The 19,863-nt window shown below is 28.3% G+C and overlaps 4 protein-coding genes across 8 annotated transcripts; 2 read left to right on the top strand and 2 right to left on the bottom strand.

Moving 5' to 3' along the window:
* Nucleotides 1–252: 252 nt before the first annotated feature.
* Nucleotides 253–5,072, bottom strand: Wdr24 (WD repeat domain 24). Of its 4 annotated transcripts, none has more exons than XM_035887244.2 (12): nt 4,844–5,013; nt 4,669–4,785; nt 4,257–4,479; nt 3,825–4,038; nt 3,457–3,705; nt 3,234–3,394; nt 2,976–3,159; nt 2,698–2,851; nt 2,018–2,144; nt 1,421–1,916; nt 1,180–1,341; nt 260–1,091 (listed from the first exon to the last, which is right to left on the bottom strand). In XM_035887244.2, exons 1-12 carry the CDS (start codon nt 4,938–4,940, stop codon nt 963–965), a joined length of 2,313 nt encoding a protein of 770 aa, XP_035743137.1. In that variant the 5' UTR covers nt 4,941–5,013; the 3' UTR covers nt 260–962. The 4 variants fall into 4 exon arrangements, with proteins under 4 accessions (XP_085515104.1, XP_035743139.1, XP_035743137.1 ...); XM_035887242.2 differs by having other exon boundaries at nt 261–1,091; nt 1,421–1,922; nt 4,844–5,072; XM_085658978.1 differs by lacking the exon at nt 2,698–2,851 and having other exon boundaries at nt 253–1,091; nt 2,987–3,159.
* A 235-nt stretch (nt 5,073–5,307) lies between these two features.
* LOC118451088 (uncharacterized) lies at nt 5,308–8,272 on the top strand. Its single transcript, XM_035887248.2, has 5 exons — nt 5,308–5,807; nt 6,559–6,862; nt 6,950–7,210; nt 7,385–7,537; nt 7,971–8,272. The coding sequence occupies exons 1-5, from the start codon at nt 5,515–5,517 to the stop codon at nt 8,127–8,129; spliced, it is 1,170 nt and encodes a 389-aa protein (XP_035743141.1). The 5' UTR covers nt 5,308–5,514; the 3' UTR covers nt 8,130–8,272.
* A 96-nt stretch (nt 8,273–8,368) lies between these two features.
* On the bottom strand, nt 8,369–11,053 carry LOC118451091 (NECAP-like protein CG9132). The gene is made up of 4 exons (XM_035887256.2): nt 10,919–11,053; nt 10,536–10,824; nt 9,693–10,089; nt 8,369–9,598 (listed from the first exon to the last, which is right to left on the bottom strand). Exons 2-4 carry the CDS (start codon nt 10,619–10,621, stop codon nt 9,344–9,346), a joined length of 738 nt encoding a protein of 245 aa, XP_035743149.1. The 5' UTR covers nt 10,622–10,824; nt 10,919–11,053; the 3' UTR covers nt 8,369–9,343.
* Nucleotides 11,054–11,446: 393 nt separating this feature from the next.
* Ube4B (Ubiquitination factor E4B) lies at nt 11,447–19,772 on the top strand. 2 transcript variants are annotated; one of them, XM_035879516.2, is made up of 8 exons: nt 11,447–11,908; nt 13,401–13,694; nt 13,766–14,191; nt 14,323–15,686; nt 15,766–15,913; nt 15,983–16,669; nt 16,838–17,159; nt 17,481–19,771. In XM_035879516.2, exons 1-8 carry the CDS (start codon nt 11,885–11,887, stop codon nt 17,543–17,545), a joined length of 3,330 nt encoding a protein of 1,109 aa, XP_035735409.1. In that variant the 5' UTR covers nt 11,447–11,884; the 3' UTR covers nt 17,546–19,771. The 2 variants fall into 2 exon arrangements, with proteins under 2 accessions (XP_035735409.1, XP_085515102.1); XM_085658976.1 differs by lacking the exon at nt 11,447–11,908 and adding an exon at nt 12,685–12,773 and having other exon boundaries at nt 17,481–19,772.
* The last annotated feature ends 91 nt before the right edge of the window (nt 19,773–19,863 follow it).

The raw sequence follows: 19,863 nt of genomic DNA on the forward strand, positions 1-19,863 counted from the left end.
TTTAAGCACTTACTTCGTATCAATATCATAATACACATGAAATTTAAAACATAGATTATACTTGTCTTTAATTTTATAATTATAATTAGATAAGAAAAGGGTAAAAAATACAAATGATGTCACACTAGATAATGTAATATTTAAATAACAATGGGTTGCTATTTTTCCATTATTTTATTCTATCTATACGCGATGAAATTATTTTAACATAAAGAAATTGTTAATTTAATTTCAATATAAAGATGATCAAGTTCCACATTATATAAGATTTATTGTACTGCATAGACTAACTGGTTCTACTATCTTTCTTATAAGAAGTATATATTTCAAATAATATACAAGTTACAGAATTTTGCAAATAATACATCTCATTTTTATAAAAAGATCAATGTCAAAATGTCATTAAATTTACATAAAGAAATTTGATTTTAATGTACCTTACAACATCAACGACAGATTGAACAACGCATGAAGTTGGAAGATAATATCATGATCCTGTCTACAAAGCAATTGGTGAGTCCTAAGGAGGAGCTACCTCCATGAGCTATATGCTTTTAGAGATAATAAATAGATATATTAATGTTTTTACGATAGAGATAATTATGCGGAATTGTAAGAAAATAATGAGAACAAAATTTTTATGCTATGTTACATGAAATTAATTCCTGCCAATGAAAATCCATATCGTAAAGAGAAATTACTGGATATATTTATATGTAGTTAAAACATTTTATTCATTAAATTATTTTGTATGATAAAAAAAATAAAATCACATCATTCTCTCATGTACATGATAAAGAATTATACAATCTTTGTTATTTATTTTTGACCATTAATAGTTAATTGTTTAAAAATTTATGCACAAGAACGTGTATTCATGCCAATATTGTGTATAATATATTGCCTTACTTTTACATACTCTTTATTATTACATTTGATACCTTAATCCCTGGTTATGACATTTAAATATATTCACAAACATGACCACAACCAGTAGGACATTGACGATTACAACGAAACCATTCCTTTAAATGTATTACATGTCCTCCATGTGTGCAACCTTGGCACCATGCATATAGTCCACGGACAATCTACATTAAAATAATAATCATTTTTAACGAATACACAGTTATCAAAACATAATGTTATCAGTCTTTGAAACATTATGAAATGTATTACCTGATGACAAATAGAACAAAGAGCGTGTTTCGATGTATGACAACGATCACACAACCATGCTGCTCTTTGTAAAGGTTTTGTGCATGCTAAACAGCATGCATGTATAGTTGTTGATTGTTGATTTAGTTGTGCAATAGATGGAATCCATGCCAACTGTATTATCTATAAAATAATAGTACGGATTAACAAGTTTGTTAATATGCTTCATAAAAAAGATACTAAATTTATTTATATTATAAACCTGTGTAGTCACATTCCAAAGTTTAAACCTTCCCAATAAGTCTATGTATTCTAATAACCAATGTTCCTGAATTGGTATTTCGATATTTAGACCTTTTCTTTTTTCACCCAAAGCGATAAGAACAGATGCTGAAGTTTGAATATCCCTAAGTGCTGCATGATGTTTTAGTGCTTCTTCAATCAAATGTGTAGGATCCCAGAATAATGGTTTAGGTATAGCTGTTACTATTAATTGACATGGCTGATCATCAACCATTACAGAAACAGAATCATCATTGATATCTGGGGAATGATTAGGAAACTGTTCTGGTGGCGGAGATCGATCTTTTATTTCATGCCGTAAAGGAAATGCTTCCTTAGGCAAAGTCCAGTCACTATCATCATTTATCATATTTTGCATATATCCAGAACTATAGTCTGTACTAATTGGTTCAAATTCACTATCGCCAAATAGAAAATCTCCTTTAGGTTGACCTTTATGTCCCATAAAGGACTTCCTGTAACTTTGTTTCTTTTAGGATGTATAGCTACACCAAAAACATGGTGTATCGACAAGTTTCAGTCTCTCACATTATTAGTATTATCAATTAAGGATTACCTAGGTAATATGCTACTTATGAAGTTTAGATTTTCTGGTGTATCATCAGTTTCAGTTTCATCGTCACCACCGCTCGTTGCACTAGTAGGTGCTTCTCCTTGTAAAGATTTTAGATCATTTTCATGTCCTTAAACAGATTATAAAATATGTTTAAAATGTAATATCTAATAGCATTTATACTTGTATTAAAAATACATGATGATATGTAAACTCCTTTCCATCGAAGTCCAGGATATTCGTGATAAAGCATCTTTATTATTATCATCAGATCATATATTGAGATAATTCCGGGAAAGGCATTTTTATCGTTATGGTTATGTACTAAGTAATCCCAATACAGCACTTTTACCAATTACTATTTAAAAAACGAACTTTACGCAGTTTTTCTTATTGCACTGCATTTGTACATGCTGTACATATGAAATATAAACAAAGATAGACTTCAAATCCTTAGAATAAAGGTTTCCAGACAAAGATTGAGTATACACCACTCATTGTGCAAATATAAATAATTCCGACTAATGGGATACATGTGTTTATCTAATTAACTATCAACCCAAAAGAGTTAAATTTGATTTTTAATTAAGTTTGTATGATTAGATAGAAATTAGATTCATTAAATAAACATATAAATTCTATGAAATAATAATTGTAATTATCAATTAAATAATATAATCCACCTGGATTTGACTGGTCAATAGCAGGTACTTTTACCATTTGTGCTAAATTTAGAGTATTTACTATGTCCTCCTTGGAAACAGTTGGTGGAGTCTTTAAAATTGCACCTAATGGATTTGTATATAATGTTTTTATTATATTCCAAACAATGCTTACCTAAAGAAATATTATTATTGAAATTATTCTTACTGCTTAGTCAAATTTTAATATATTATTTAATATATTATTTAAACTAAACTAAAATAAATTGCACAACTTTTATTATAAATAATAAGCTTACATCATTTCTACCTGCATTACTAGCAACAGCAGCATTATGATCACAAATATCTTTCAATTTTCCAGTAAGTATGTAACCTTCAGCACATATTTTAAACCAAGTTGGATCACGCGGTATATTTACAACAAATCTATGCATTACACTTGAAGCCATACAAAATGTATCATTTGTTACTGGTGTTTTTCTATAAGCAAAAACATATATGTATCATAAATTTTAACAAATAACAAAAAATATAAACTATCATAAAATACAAACCTCATTATGTTAGTTAATTGTTTTACTGTAGTTGGCATATTTATATTTACTTTGCAAGCATAAGCAATATCTCCGATGGGACTTAAAGCAATGCCTTGTGGATTCGCTTTACTAGCTGGTCTAATAGCATCCTTAAATATATGATGATATAAAGTGCAATCCTAAATAAACAGAATAATTTTCTTATATCATAAAATATAGAGAAAAAAAGAATTAATATTACCCTGCTTGTTGACAGGAACGATTGCGGATTTCCTCTCCATGCTACACCAGTAGGAACATCCTTATGTTCATTAAAACTAGCAAATGGAATATATGGTCGTTGAATGTCCCATACATTTATACTACAATCTACAACCAAAGCACAACTTGCTATATGATATTTTCTCTGTGGTCTCCATTTTATTCTTCCTACTGAAGCTATTGTGTGTATAGTATAATCACAACTTGGTTTTACAGATAAATCCCAAACCTTTTAGCACAGCAGAAAATAAATATATAAATAATCAATTAATATATACTAATAGGAGATATTTTTTTTTTTATAAAATTGCCATATAATTTATTTAATTTTTATATAAAAGGAAAAACCTTTATAGTTTTATCTCTAGATGCTGTTGCTAGCCAGTTAGTTTCAGGATGCCAATCACAAGCAAATATAGGTCCACTGTGTGCAGTAAAATGTTGAAAATAACGATCATGTTTCCGCAAATCCCACTGTTGAACATGACCATTTTCAGAAACAGCAGCGAAAGTGTGTGGTTGATGAGGACAAAATTGAACATCTCGTACAGACTCCGTATTACTAAGATTTCAAAGCTTTACTATAGCTGCAATTTATCACTGACTAGAGTTAGTAAGAATTTATTCATATTTTCTTTCTTGTACTTATTTCTGTTAATAAAATATGTTTTTGTAAACTAGAAATATAAAGTTTATTCATAATAAAATCAAAGATTATATTCTTCTAACCCTGTCAAATGTAAAGTAAAAATATATAAAGTAAAATTATTTGTATTTTACCTATAAAATGTCTTGGTAGCTTCCTTTATACGTAAATCAAAGCATTTCATAGTTCCATCCTGTGAACCGGATATTAGCCACATAGGTTCTGTCATATGAAAACTAACTTTATTAACAGTTCTTTTATGATCAATGAAAACATGTTCTTGCTTTGATCTTGAAGATTTATTTAAATTCCATACAACTACTGCACCATTTGTAGCAGCTGTTGCCAGAATATGATCTTAAAATTATAAGAATCATATATTATATTATTCTTATCAATAAAATCATATCACATATATAAGAAATGATTAATATTATATATGATATACTTTAAAATTTACTAAACATTATTTACTAAACATTACATATATAAGACATAGAAATTATTTATTAGTTAATAAAAAACATAGCACATTAAATATTATACCATCAATAAGGTTCCATGCAACATCATTACAAGAAAAATTCAAATTTAAATTTTTGCCAACTCGCAAATTACAAGATTCCTCAAATCTATCTTCCAGTAGTGTAAATATTTTAAATACTGAAAGAAAATCAATTATTATAAAAGAAATAAATACGAATTATTGAGAGCAACTTACCATGACGTCCAGCTATGACAACCTGACTGTTATCTTTATTAAGAGCTAAAGCATTAGCTGGACCTTCTTGAGTAATGCATACAGTTTTAGAAGTCATATTAGAGTCTTATTATATTAAATATCAACTAACAATAATAAAATTCATGTTTTGTTTCTCATTTTGTAGACTTCTAATTAATGAAAAAATATTAACATAAATACTAGTATGGAATCATTGTAACTTCATAACTACATACATACAAGATTGTCAACATTATAAATTTTATACCGTGCATTTTTCTTTCCAAGTAAATTTCACAATAATTCTATGCCGTAATAACAGTACAATGTCTTTTCCATTTTTCTTCTTTTCGCTCATAATATTTTTATTCGTAATTAGAATTATATACCTATATATAAACAGATTTATTTGTAAAAATAATTGTAAATCTGCCAATAAAAAGAGAGTATTGAATTTTGGTTTTCATTAGGTTGCAATACTGACATGTTGGTGCATAGTTGATTAAACAACCGATACCTTAATTTCTTTGCGATCATTTGTAGTTTCCTGCATTTTTACTAATTTCTACGTGCTGTAAAGAAATATTAATTTCTTTTTCATTAACAGATCACTACCTGTCGGATTACATTTCTTAATTTTCTTCAACGATCATTAGAAAAGTAAAAGGAAAATGTATGATGTATGGCTCGATGGGCGCATGTTTGGTTGTTTATTTTGCCTCCTGGTTCTTCAGGCAAATCTAACAAATTCTAGAACTTCTTGGAGGCTTAACATTGATAAAGTCGTTAAAGCAACAGATCTTGTAAGCACTATCGAAGATGATCCGATTTTCGATATTCTTGCCAGCAGTATTAATATAGGCAATGGACAAGGCTGGAGTAAAACAGCAGCATCAGAGAAGCTTGATAAAGTACAGGTTTATTGTCACGAGTGCAAAAGTTTTGGTTCAGGCAGTCAAGATCGGTAAGAATATAAAATATATTCATAATTAATAAATGATTGGTAAGAATCTGTATGTGCATGTTCTTTAATTGCATCCAATATATTGAATATAACTTTAATAAGACCTTGCATATTATTAATGCCCATATCGTCAGACATTTCTCATTCAATTAGAATAGTTATATGCAAGAATATTATTACCATAAATATATTAAATTTCAATTTATTTTTATTCCAAATATACGTTCAATATTTTTATTATAATTCATTCCTATTTCACTGTACGTTTTATATTGCTCTATTTAGTTGTGTCTGTATGCATTTTATGTGTATTTATCTATTTTTCATTTTCTCTTTTTTCTGCATAACGACTAACTTTAACTAACAACTGGGATAAATTGGAGGTAACAAAAGAGAATAAAATTTAATCTTGCTTTGCTTTATTTTACTTAATTTCCATGTTATAGTTCATGAATGTTAAAGATACATAATTTTTGTTTATACAGTAATGCAAAATAAATCTGCGATATATGTTAATGTACATATTGTTATAATATAATGAGTCAATAGCACCAAATTTTTGAATGTACATATAAATTTATAATTTTTGTTATATGGTATCCTATGAATGTTTACGTAACACTATATTTTTATTGCAGAAGCATTACAATGTATCTGATGTAATTTTTTTTTTCTTCCCGTAGTTAGTGTTTGTGTGTGGCTTGCTGTTCTTTCAGCGTTAAAAGAGCCCTAACTTTCGTCCCCTTGGCAGACGATTCATGTCATATGCATTGACGGATGCACCAAATTCTACGGAACCATTTCCACTATCGTCACAAGTATCAAATGAGCAAGTGATATGTACACCTGATCAGCAATGTGAAGATGTAATTCTTGATTGTGGAAAACCAGTTAATTTTACATATTATGACAATCTCATTGGTGTTGCAAATAGAAATAAGCATCCATTGGTACCAGAACCTAATGTTGCACTCATGTTTAAAAAGAATAATGGTAAAGCTATAGATGTTGATATTGACTTATTAGAAAAACGTTTAAAAAAAGCAAAGCGAGAGGTATATTTTATTTAATTGTGTTATTTTATTATATAGACATTCAACATAAATATATTCATTTGCTATCATTACTTTTGTTTTCTATAGAAACCCAAATCTGTTCAGCTTTATAATCAAATTGGGAATTTTTGGAGAATAAAAGGAGATGCACAAAGATCAATTGAATGTTTTCGAAGAGCTCTTGCAGTTTCACCACATAATGCAGAAGTGTTACTGAATTTAGCTAGAGTACTATTGGTTTTGCAATATTTAGATGATGCAACTTATTTAGCAAGGCGTTCTTTAGAATTACAGCCTCCAGATCGTAATGCTTGGGAACAATACCTAACACTTGGACAAATATTTAAGGTTAATCTTATATCATTTACATAGGCCTATAATTAAATTTTTTGTAGTATCTTTTCATTTTTCCTTTTTGGAAAATAGTTTATTGTGCATTTGGAAATTATATATATATATGTATAATTATATCTTCCTAAAATACTTTATAATTACTAATGTAAACGTATACTATTTCTTTAGGCATATGGTCACTTCCAAGAAGCTGCTGTCCACTTACGACATGCTTTAGAATTAAAACCTGATCTTTCTGATGCTGCAGAAGCTTTGAAAGAAGTGGAATCATTGCCTGCTGCTAGTATACATATCTACACTCTTTTAATTATTATATGCTTGGTATGTAAAGTAAGGTGTATTCTTAATTTTAAAAATGAATATTAATACAGCGATTCTTAAACATTATCGAATATTCGATCTTTTTTTTACAAATTTTGGAGTGTGTGTATGTATCTATGTGTATATATATATATTTTTTCTTTTTCACAAAAGAAGAATAATTCATGTGTATATGAAAAATTATATTTATTGATGCAAGTTTTAACCGTTTATAAATTTAATTTAAAAATAATATTTAAACTGTTAATGAAAAAAAAATTAGTTTTGCAATTTAATCATAATCTGATATATACAGAGTTTGATTAAATTTTAGTTTAAGAAGCACTGAATTAATAATTGATTTACTTGTATTTATATTAAATATAGTATATAAGGCTTTTAGTAACTTGAAAAAATGAAATATAACTTACTATGTAATATATGTTTACATCAGGTGCTAGGTGTATTGTTAGTTGTTTTGAGTAGTGTGGAATGTGACGAAGATTCCACTTTGGTTACTGGACAACTACAACGTCCAGTTCAACGCCATTTTAGTCGTGCAATGGCCATGCGTAGTTTGCGACTCAATGTTGCACGTAATAAACGCTGTTGATGCAATTCAAATTCAAATTCATGAAACATAATGGAACAAGTTTTGAACTGTTATAACATGATTTTTGTAGCATTATTTATAATATGATTTGTAATAGTTATTTAAATGCACTAGTGGTTATGTGATTTATTATATCTACAGATAAAAATATACACCATAGTACATGTTGGCAATCTTTGCATTAATTAAATTAATAAACCTTCATTATACACATTGATCCTATACATCTAGAATAATCTATTAAAGAAAATGCAAATCCTGGAATGGCAATGATTCAATTATAATACATATAGTATTAAAACATATAATTAAATCTTGTTAAACATTTTTAAAGACTTCTAAAAATTTGTATTCTATTAATAGTATGTACAAGAGAAAATTTATCATATATCTGGTTTTTAATTATTTTTGACATTTATAAACAAAAATAAACATTTTTGTTTCAACACATTTAGAATCAATTTTAGAGAACAATGCATTACTATTTTCAATACTTCATTACATCTTTACAAGTACCTGTTGTACAAGTACATACCCCACAATTTTTATCAAGTTTAAATTAAGTTAGTTTAGAGTATAATACATCTGAATGTTTACCACAATTCTATTTTTAAAAGAAATGATAATGTTTACATTTTATTAATCTTAATAATATGATGAAAGATCTATATTAAAAAATTCTGCACAGCTAATCATATGTACAACGTAATTTGTGTGACTCGTAAGTAATTTTTAGAAGTATAATGTCTCACAAAGCTTAAGGCATACTGAAATATTAGGCTCTTTAGTTTTTATATTATATACAAACATCAGAGACTTGGACACAATATTTATTGTGCACACCTGTACTCTTTCAAGGACTACAGAAAAGAATGCATCTATGAGATAAGTTTTATTTAATAACAGTAAAGTATGAAATATAAATAAAACTGAAAATTAAATAAAACAAGCAACAGGATTTTTGTTTTTTGATTAATGTTATGTTGTAATAAAAAAAAATAAAATCTTATATAATCATTATATTAAGTACTGATGTCAGAATCATATAGAGTTCATATATGCATCATACATAGATGCATCCTTGATTAACATTAAACTATTTCTTAAAAGATAACAATGTAGATATATTTAAGAACACATGCAAATGTAATCTTATACATGTATGCATGTATAAGATAGCATATGCTACCAAAGATGATATATTTGTTATCAAATTAAAATTGTACCCAACTGGAATTTGCTACAGTTGTACTAGGTCCAGATGATTGTTGGGATGCACTAGCAAACTCACCCCATTCTGAACCTGTAGATGCTTGATTTGGATTTTGAACTGATTTATGAGCTGGGGACGAAGTTGGAGTTTTGGCAGGAGGTGGAGCAATTTTTACACCACCTGGTGGAGGTGGCAAACCTACTCCTAAATTAGGTCGTTGTTTTGATTTGGATACAACTTCACTGCCATCTTTTTTCTAAGCAAAATATAAATTTGTCATTATTTTAAATATAAAAGAAAACTGGAAAAAGAGGATTTTTTAAAATAAAAAGATAGTTAAAAATTCTTACAGTTATCTTCATATTAATTTTAATAGTTTCTCCTTCTTTAAATCGAAGATCTAATTCTTGTTTTGGTGTTTCTTTCTCCTTTTCTATTTGATCACGATTCTTAAGCCATTTAAAATGATCTTGTAAAGCAACATTTAAATCAAAACTATCTGATCTGTCTAAAAAACCAACTCCAATAAAAGCAGATCGTCCATTGTCATTCTGAATTCTTAACACAAAATATCTAGAAGAATCTGTAACTGGTTCAACTGCTATTCCAGGATATTGTTCAATTGGACATTTTGCAAACAGTTCACCTGTAATCTTATCTTCTAGCTTTATAGCAATAGCATCTCCTTGGGATACTAATCTCATTCGTCCTGTCCACGAAGGTTCTTGTAGATTCCAATCAGCTGCTCTATATATAGAAAAAGATGAATTACTAAAAAGAAAAACTATAGTGCACATATACAAAGTTAATTTAAAAATTTAATTTATTAGAATAATATAAGTAACTTTACATTTGTAGTATATAATACATTTTATTTTGAAATTATATATTTTACGAGTATTCAGCAATGTGTATGTAATTTCTTAAACAAAATAAATAGTGGAATTGCAATCAAATATGTTAATATGACACACATAATAGACGTAAATCTTTAACATATCACTATTTTATTAAATTTATGGTTGAAATATAAAATAAAAATTGTAATATTTTCATAATAAAGCTTTTTTGTAATATATATGACAACAACAGTAATTAATGTAATAATAAATATATTTTAATCATTAAAAACATATCAAATTAGGACAGTTATATGTCACATCGAATACTTGGGCAAAATTATTTCTTCTTACCGATAACCTCTATTAGTTGACCTTGGTGGTATTTTAAATACAAATACTTCAGATTTAACAAGTAAAACACTTTCATATGTCTCCATTCTTATTTCCAGGTAACAGACGTGAAGCACGTAAAACTGACAACTAGTCTTATGTCGTCGTATGATTTGAAAATTCGTTTATGTTTTCTCACGAATCTTTGCCGTGATTTGATAACTCTATCTCAAGTCACGCCTCCAATCCCCAGACATCATCCGTTTACCACAGATTATTTTAGAAGAGATAATAGTTTGTCTCTTATATTCTAGTCAAAAAGAAATATTTTGGTATTAGTTTTGTATAAAATTTATATTACGCTTTATCATTATTTTTATGCTATACGTGGTACGGATAATTACAAAAAAGTATTCCTTAAAAAATGTAGTACATATCCAAGAACAACACGTAACAATAATAGACTAGGCAACTACATTCATATGTCGTTCTTAACATAAAACAAAAATATAAAATAACTATTGCAAAATAAACATAGATATATTTGATTTATAGAATATTGCGTATATACATATTCGATCACTAGAAAACTACATTACCTAATTTCAATATTGCTGATACTATATATATGTAAGAAATTTCTTGCAGTAATTTTTGACTATATAATATATAGTCAAAGCTTTTGACAAAATGACTCCTAGGGGACGTTGGTGAAGATAATATACCTGAAGGTAGCTACTAGTGTTTCATATTTAAATTATTTTAAGAAAGATATTTTAGGGGACATTCTCAAATCATACAATAACGATACTAGCGACCCCTGGTTGACTTTGTTATCGAAGAAGTCAACATGTAACTGGAATACTTATATTTTTTAATTTTTGAAGTTTTGAAGTAAAATGAGAAAATTTCAATTATTTTAACAACAGAAAATAGAACAGCAGAAAAATAGATATAAAAAATCATAGAAATTGTATTCGGCGTGCAAATAATGTTAATAAAAAAAAACTTATTCGTACTATTCGCATTACGTACTACATTGTTAACTGCTTTTGTGACTGTTTAGTTATATGTTTTGGTATAAGAGAGCGTCCCGTTTGTTGGTTGCTCAGCTGTTTTGAAGAATCGACGCGGCTACAGCCGCTTGGCAGTGACTGCTCGTGATTCGACGTGTGATCGCTGTTTTCACGTCCAAACGCGAACAGATGTGGAGTGACTGTCCAAATTTCTGACATATCTTAACCACGATTCTTAAACAGAATCTTTTTTCTACGTTCTTAATAATACTTAACGTAAAATTGCGAGTGAGTGTGTAATATTTGCCTTATACGAAAAAGAAAAATACAAAAAAAAAAAAAAAAGAAATCGCCATGAGCGAGTTAAGCCAAGAAGAAGTAAGTATTAATATTCTTATTCTTAATCGTTACTCAACGTATTCAATCGTTGTTGCCATTCTTAAGTTATCTTTTTCTTTTATTTTTCTCCTTTTCTTTTTGTTTTTATTTTATGACTAGATGGCTTATGACAGGCGTATCCGTTTTAACGTATCACAAATGTTAGTTAATTTCAAAAATTCCATTTGTTAGACAAATCGTAAATTTCAAGTTTTATCAAAGGATCGAAACATCAAATAATTATATAACAAATACGTTGCAAATGTAAGCTTCTATGTTCAAGTACGATGCTGTTTAGAACAATGACAGATCAAACAATGAATATGTATATAGGTTTACATCGTACGTTTACACGCTAGATGTATATCACATACGTATATCGGTTTTACAATTATTTTTATTTTTAATATTATCATTTCTTAAATATAACAAAGTATAATAAATATAATAATAAAGCAATAATAATTTTGAAATATTGAACGAAATATTTTTTATCATATGTATTCTTTGATTTCTTTGTCTTGCTCATTGAGGAAACAATGGTCTTGGAAATATTGTAAAAATATAATGGACTTGGAAACTATTTTCGTTTTTCTTTTTCTTCTCCTTTTTTTTTTATATAAAAGATTTATTTTTTAAATATCTTTTTTTCTACTTTTTGATATACAAAACTATTTTTTGTTCTTTCACTCAATATATACATTTTTATTATTATTTATAATTCTAAAACATTGCATAGTTTATATTTTATTTATTTACTGATGTAGTTTGTTACAGTGCTTACAATCAAGTAATGCTGAAACTATAAACTGCATTGTATGCAATTAATAATTCTGGAGATTCTTTGTTTCCAATTTTTCTACGAGTATGTATCTCTGTAGATAAAGTATTATGAGATGATTTTTCTTTAAGTAATACAGTTGTCAAATATATATTCGAATGCATGTATTGTTCTTAGCTTTAGTATTCTAATATTATCTTTTGAAGCGTAAACATTTAATATATAATATGCCTCTATAATAACATATATTTAAGAAAAAATTAACAATATCATTTAGTATATCTATTATTTTTTATAAAAGTGTTGATAACAATTTTCTTGTCACAAATATAATATAAACTTTAAAATTACATTGATATATTAGTTTCAGTGTTTGTTTTTTTTTGTCAATAACAGCATAACGATAAATACAATATAAATTACAGGTTTTATATTGTTAATGTAAAGTGATACATAAGACAATAAATAAAATAAATATATAGAACAAATATTTGTATAGTATTATCAGTTTAATTAGTAGTTTTATTACTTAGTCTTTTGTAACTTTAAAAAATTTTAGTGAAATATTTAAAAAACTATTGATAGTTTTTTTGATATATCATTTTTAATTTCCTTTTATTTTGCACATGTACATTGTCTATTTTATATGATTATTTTATGATTACGTTAGTACATAATAGGTTTTATTTTTATATTAACGATATATTTTAGATGAGGAGGAGGCGATTAGCACGGTTAGTGGGTTTAGACAACAATTGTTCAACTACCAACTCTAGTAACAATACAAGTGCGATCTCTCCAAGTACACCAGGTCCATCAAAAGCATTTGCAGGATCTATAATGTCTCCAGCTATACAACAACAATTTCATAATCAAGAAATTCCAATGGAAGTTGAAGAAACTAGTGAGAAACAATGTAATACCTCTGGTGTAGATGTTGACTCTGGCATTGAAAATATGGAAGTTGAAGAATCGGATAGAAAAGAACAAGTGCCACGTTCACGTGTAAGCATTTATTATATAGAAGTTTTTATATACTTAAATTAAATTAACTGATTTTTATTGGTATTTCTTAGACAACAAGTTCTAGCACAGAAGTGACCACTGATCAAATTCATATTGTTATATCACGAGTATTGTGTGTATCATGGAAAGAATCACTAGAAGGAACAATACTTTTACCAGAAATGGCAGCATATGCACTCATTCACAAATTAACTGATGTCACAGACATTATCAATCAAGCTATTATGGAAGTTTTATATATGTTTTCAAGAGGAGAAGATCCACTAAAAGAAATTACTTCAGAAATGTCATCCGACCGTGAAGATAGTCCAAACAGCCAAGCAAGCCCTTTGTTGAGTCCAGTAATGACTGTACCATCTTATCAATTACCAACATTACCATTACCTGCTGGAAGTAAATCATTGCAGCCTAAAAGTCTTATTTATTTATTAGATTCATATTCACGAGTCGCAATAGAGGAACGTAATCATCCCAAGGTATAAATATTTAATATATAAGTGAATCATTAGATACTGAACTTTTATCTCTTTCATTCATATTTATTTGTAAATCATAATCATAGTGTTTAATGCATATCATGTATATTTGATTACTTTTATGTTAACAGCGATCAAGTATACCACCACTTTCTGATGTACTATCTACTCTGCGAGCTCAATGTGTTCAATACTCGAGTCTTGTTTTACAAGGTCTTATAGGAATTTCTCAAACTTCTGTCATACCTATTTATGTCACGCCACTTCTTCATCCTATGCTCTCGCAGAGCTTGCCTCGCGGTTATTTGCACGAACTCGTAGCTAGAACGCATATGAACTCCAGTATCTTCAGCAAAATTTTCACTCCTTTGCTACAAGGTCTCTATCTTTCTATGCAACAAGCTAGTCTGGTTGGTAATACACATCGAAGACCTATAGAAGCACTAGAAGAACTGATAGAGATCCGTTGTGGACCTAACGGCAATATACGTCCAATATGTCGTCTAATCACTCATCAAGCACAATTTTTACCTGATGTAATGACAAATGCTGCAGGAAGAGAACTTACAAGGACTTCATTTCTTGGACCATTTCTTTCAATCTCTGTGTTCGCTGAAGATCAACCTAAGGTGGCTGAAAAATTCTTTAGTGGAAATCCATTTACCGATAAATCAATGAATTTGACATTACAGCAAGAGTTAGAAAGCACAAGAACTTCTCTCCACAAAATGCTTCATGCGATACTCGCAAATAGTAATTGCCGCGATGCTATGTTAGCATATTTAGCAGCATTACTACACCACAACGAAAAGCGTGCCCAAATACAAACTGAAGAGTTTTCACTTGCTGGAGATGGATTTATGTTAAACTTACTCTCAGTATTACAAATGCTCTCAGTTAAAATCAAATTGGATACAATTGATCCTTTGTATCCATTTCATCCTTCTAGCTTTGTTGAAATAAAAAATGACACAAGACTGAAACTTACTTCTCAAGAAGTTACAGAATGGCTAAAAGAATTAGAAAGAAAACATAAGTGGGTTGAAGCTAAATTTCCAACACAATGTTGGTTTCTTACGTTACACTGTCATCATATAGCATTGTTACCAGCTTTACAAAAGTATCAAAGAAAATTAAGAGCTCTGCGTGATTTGCAGAAAATGCTCGACGAACTACAAGCATCTGAACCTCAATGGAAAGATGCTCCATTTGCAGGACACAATAAAGAATTAGTAAAGCGGTGGAAACAGCAATTAAAACGTCTTGGTAAATCCAAATCATGTGCAGATGCTGGTTTGATTGATCCTGTGCTTCTAAGGAGATGTTTGCATTTTTATATTTCTGTTGCTGAAATTTTACTTAGTCTTTTGACACAGAGCTTACCTGGTAGTCCACTTCCTGAACTTCCTTTATCACAAGAAATTCCACATAGATTTACAGCTCTACCAGAGTGGTATGTGGAAGATATTGCAGAGTTTTTATTATTTACTCTTCAGTAAGTTGTATATATGATTTTAATAAATCAAATATAGGTTGTTTTGCCTACATAATAACATATATATTCTCTATTATAGATTCTGTCCAACAGTAATAGCAAATAATATGGATAATTCATTGATTACATGGCTACTTGTGGTAGTATGTACACCACATTGTATACGCAATCCATATTTGATTGCAAAAATTATTGAGGTTTTATTTGTAATCAATCCTAGTGTTCAAGTAAGCATAAATAGTAATGATTTTTAATCGATGCAAATTAATGATATTAATAAATAATATCTCCAATAGGGTAGAACAGAAACACTCCATGATCAAGTCATGGCACATCCCATATCTAAGACGCTTTTAGCGTCTTATCTTATGAAGTTCTACACTGATGTTGAAACAACTGGTTCCAGCTCAGAGTTTTACGATAAATTCTCTATTCGTTATCACATTAGTTTAATTCTAAAATCAATGTGGGATAGTCCAGTACATCGGGCGTCTATTGTGAATGAAAGCAATAATGGCAATCAATTTGTTAAATTCATTAACATGTTGATGAATGACACAACTTTTCTACTTGATGAAAGTTTAGAATCTTTAAAACGTATTCATGAAGTTCAAGAACTGATGTCTGATCTCAATACATGGTCTGCTCTTTCTGAAGAACAACAACAATCACGAAGAAGACAATTAGCAGCAGACGAACGACAAGCTAGATCTTATTTAACGTTAGCTAAAGAAACAGTTGCCATGTTTCATTATTTAACTGTTGATATCACAGAACCATTTTTGCGTCCAGAATTAGTTGGAAGATTGTGTGCCATGTTAAATTTTAATTTACAACAATTGTGTGGACCTAAGTGTAAAAATTTAAAAGTGAGAAAACCACAAAAATATGGGTGGGAACCACGGACGTTATTAAGTCAGTTGGTTGATATATATTTACATCTTGACTGTGATAATTTTGCAGCTGCTTTAGCTAGCGACGAGGTAAGTAAAACAAGTATCATATTATCAAGAAATAACAATACTAAAGCAGCTTCTTCTTTTTCTTTTTTTTATTTTCTTTATTTATTTATTTCTTTTATTTAATATATTTTATTTAACATTTTATTTAACACAAATCTATTTCATGAAAATATGTATTTACAATTACAGCGATCATTTTGCAAAGAACTATTTACTGACGCTGCAAATAGATTACAAAAGTCTGCAATAAAAACAACTACAGAGATTGAGAGGTTTATAGCGCTCGCAGAACGAGCAACAGTGATCGCAAGAGATAATCGTGCACGTGATGAAGATTATGGCGATGCGCCAGAAGAATTTCGAGATCCTCTAATGGATACTCTTATGGAAGATCCTGTTAAGCTTCCATCTGGTATTGTTATGGACAAAGCAGTTATTATAAGACATTTATTGAATAGTGCAACAGATCCTTTCAGCCGTCAACCACTTAGCGAGGATATGCTTACACCAAGTAAGTCTCTTGTACTCTTTCTTGTATTTTTATTTACATAAGTACTCAATATTATTCGTACTAAAATTATTTTATTATATTTCTATTTTAAATGTAACAATTAAAGAGTATAAAAAGAGATTTTACTAAATTTATTATTTCATGCAGTAAAAATAATTTTATATAAAATTCAGTAATATTCTAAATATATTTGAAATATATAAGTATATATTTTGATTATTTATATATTATTTTAACTAATATCACGGACAAATTAATTGCAAAAATAAATAAAAAATTTAAAAAATCTACTTTTTTACTTAGAATTTGAAATATTTACAGTGGTTGAATTAAAAGAAAGGATATCTATATGGAAACAACAGAAGAAAAAACCAACAAATATTTAAAAGGTGCTAACTACCAGAACCTTTTTATATCAACATCACCGTACCACATAGATTGTATTGATACAACATGGTACTATTTATCAGTTAATGGACGTATCAATCTGATGTGGTAGAAGTGCATTAGTGCAATGATCTCGCTACTGTGCAACTGTTGCTCTCAATAAATTTACAGTTTTTATACAATAAATATAAAACAGACTGCAGCTAGGAAACTGCCTCTATTCCTCTAAACATATTCTAGGAACATGTATATAAATACTGGCTAAATGCTAGTGTCCAAAATTAAATGTTACTCAAAAAGTATACTTTTCCTTCCTTTGTATGTTTCTTGATGTAGATGGCTGCGGATAAAGAATGTTTCAAAGTTGTAATTGCATATTATACTGAATATGCTATTTTAAAAATTATGAATTAGAAGTATTGGCATGTATCACAAACATTGATTAATCTAATTTTTGGAAGTAAAACGATGTTATTTAAGATGGAATTTATACATAGAATTTGTAATTAGAGATTTCAGGAGAATTTATTGACAAAGAATCTCTTATTTGAATACAGCAATTTATGAGCAAATGGCTAATATTGTCTACAATGGTTATGGGTGTATGATTTTTCAATCATCGATATTAAACACAATTATTATTAAGCATTATGTAAAAGTGAAAAAGAGAGAAAGAGTATTCTTAATATATACACCATTTTTCCTAATCTTAATTTCTAAACTGTTTTTCTTGTTGAATAGTAATCTTAAATTTTTTAAAGTGATTTGGAAGATAGCATACGTGTAAATCATATATTATTCATTTACAACTGCACAATTATAAAAATCTATGTTTTTTCTATATAAATATTATAAGATAGACAATGCATCTTTTGTGAATTATTATCTTCACTATTCTATTAATATTAAAAAAACTGTAGCGCTACACATTCCAAAGAAAATGCGGAAGAAGAGAGAATATTATGCAACATTAAATTCCATGTTCCAGAATGGTTGGAAAATTCTAATATGTATTTTTGTTTTATTCTGTAATATCATTTGAAACTTTTTCTTTTTCATAGCTGCATTTATTTTATATCATTTTTAAGTATTATACATTGTACTTCCATAGTGCCAGATGCTGATTGTTCTTTTATAATGAGATAATCTTGTCATTATTGTAAATATGAAGTATAACAAATTCAAAAAAAAAAAGTATTTCATGAAAAATATAGATAACATTGGGTTATTGATAAGTATCATTGAATAAATTCTCATGCTATTAAGACCGATTTATATTAAATTTTATATTTATTATAAAAAATAGTTACATAACTTCTGCACTGTTTATATACCAATCATTCAAAGTCGAGCAAATAATTTAATGTTAAATATAAATTAATACTACCTTTATGTATGAAAATTTACATGCTTCAACATAACATTTAGTTTTACATTTGTAGTATTAAGAAATAAAAGTATAATAATTTAGAACAGAAGGTGTATATAACACATGCTGTACTTCTGTTCATCATCATCATCATCATCATCACCACCACCACCACCACCACCACCACCACCACCACCATCATCATCATCATCATCATCATCATCATCATCATCATCATCATCATCATCATCATCATCATCATCATCATCATCATCATTATTATTATTATTATTATTATTACTATTACTATTATTATTACTATTATCATTATATTATCATTATCATCATCATCATCATCATGTATTAAAATTCCTGAATTGGAAGTTATGATAAACCTATATTGAAATATTATAATTACATTACTATATTTTATAAATTAAATCAAATGTCTGTACATGACAAAAGCATTAATTGATAATTAAGCATTGTTGGAAAAATATCCCATTATATTACACGACTTGTAAATAGCTTAAAAAAACAATTTACCCATAGATACTAATATTTGTAATGACATTTTTTATGTCTTCTGTAATGTAATCAGGTACTGAATATCTTTCCATCTTCAGGAAAGTTGCTTATGATGTTATTTGTAAATAATAGAATCGATGTACAATATGAGAGAAAATAAACATGATTTATGCAAAAGAAATATCTAAATGAAGTAAGAAAGAAACGATTACTTATTATCCAATAATAATAAGCGTGTGTTACAAATATATATCAGATGAAGCAATTTATCATTTTCAACTTATATAAAATGACAATTGTAAAGAGACAATATTTATTTCCAGTATCTCTTTTTAATTTTTTGCACAATCAATGCAGATTGGTATTAAAGATGATAGCACCTTAGCAAAGTAAATATTTGAAACTATGTGTGATAATAAT

Source organism: Vespa mandarinia, chromosome 8 (genome assembly GCF_050613455.1).
Source record: "Vespa mandarinia isolate Hongniang chromosome 8, ASM5061345v1, whole genome shotgun sequence".
Lineage (NCBI taxonomy): Eukaryota > Metazoa > Arthropoda > Insecta > Hymenoptera > Vespidae > Vespa > Vespa mandarinia.

Bases quoted from the DNA above. Each gene is read 5' to 3' on its own strand.
- LOC118451088 (XM_035887248.2), top strand. From the start codon at position 5,515: ATGTATGATGTATGGCTCGATGGGCGCATGTTTGGTTGTTTATTTTGC. The intron at 6,863-6,949 runs GTATATTTTATT...TGTTTTCTATAG, and splicing joins TAAAAAAAGCAAAGCGAGAG to AAACCCAAATCTGTTCAGCT. The intron at 7,538-7,970 runs GTATGTAAAGTA...TGTTTACATCAG, and splicing joins TTTTAATTATTATATGCTTG to GTGCTAGGTGTATTGTTAGT.
- Ube4B (XM_035879516.2), top strand. From the start codon at position 11,885: ATGAGCGAGTTAAGCCAAGAAGAA. The intron at 14,192-14,322 runs GTATAAATATTT...TTATGTTAACAG, and splicing joins AGGAACGTAATCATCCCAAG to CGATCAAGTATACCACCACT. The intron at 15,687-15,765 runs GTAAGTTGTATA...TCTCTATTATAG, and splicing joins TTTTTATTATTTACTCTTCA to ATTCTGTCCAACAGTAATAG.
- Wdr24 (XM_035887242.2), bottom strand. From the start codon at position 4,940: ATGACTTCTAAAACTGTATGCATTACTCAAGAAGGTCCAGCTAATGCT. The intron at 3,706-3,824 runs GTTTTTCCTTTT...CTGTGCTAAAAG, and splicing joins CTAGAGATAAAACTATAAAG to GTTTGGGATTTATCTGTAAA. The intron at 1,092-1,179 runs GTAATACATTTC...ATTTTAATGTAG, and splicing joins TTTGTTCTATTTGTCATCAG to ATTGTCCGTGGACTATATGC.
- LOC118451091 (XM_035887256.2), bottom strand. From the start codon at position 10,621: ATGGAGACATATGAAAGTGTTTTACTTGTTAAATCTGAAGTATTTGTA. The intron at 10,090-10,535 runs GTAAGAAGAAAT...TTCTATATATAG, and splicing joins TCAACTAATAGAGGTTATCG to AGCAGCTGATTGGAATCTAC. The intron at 9,599-9,692 runs GTAAGAATTTTT...TATTTTGCTTAG, and splicing joins AAATTAATATGAAGATAACT to AAAAAAGATGGCAGTGAAGT.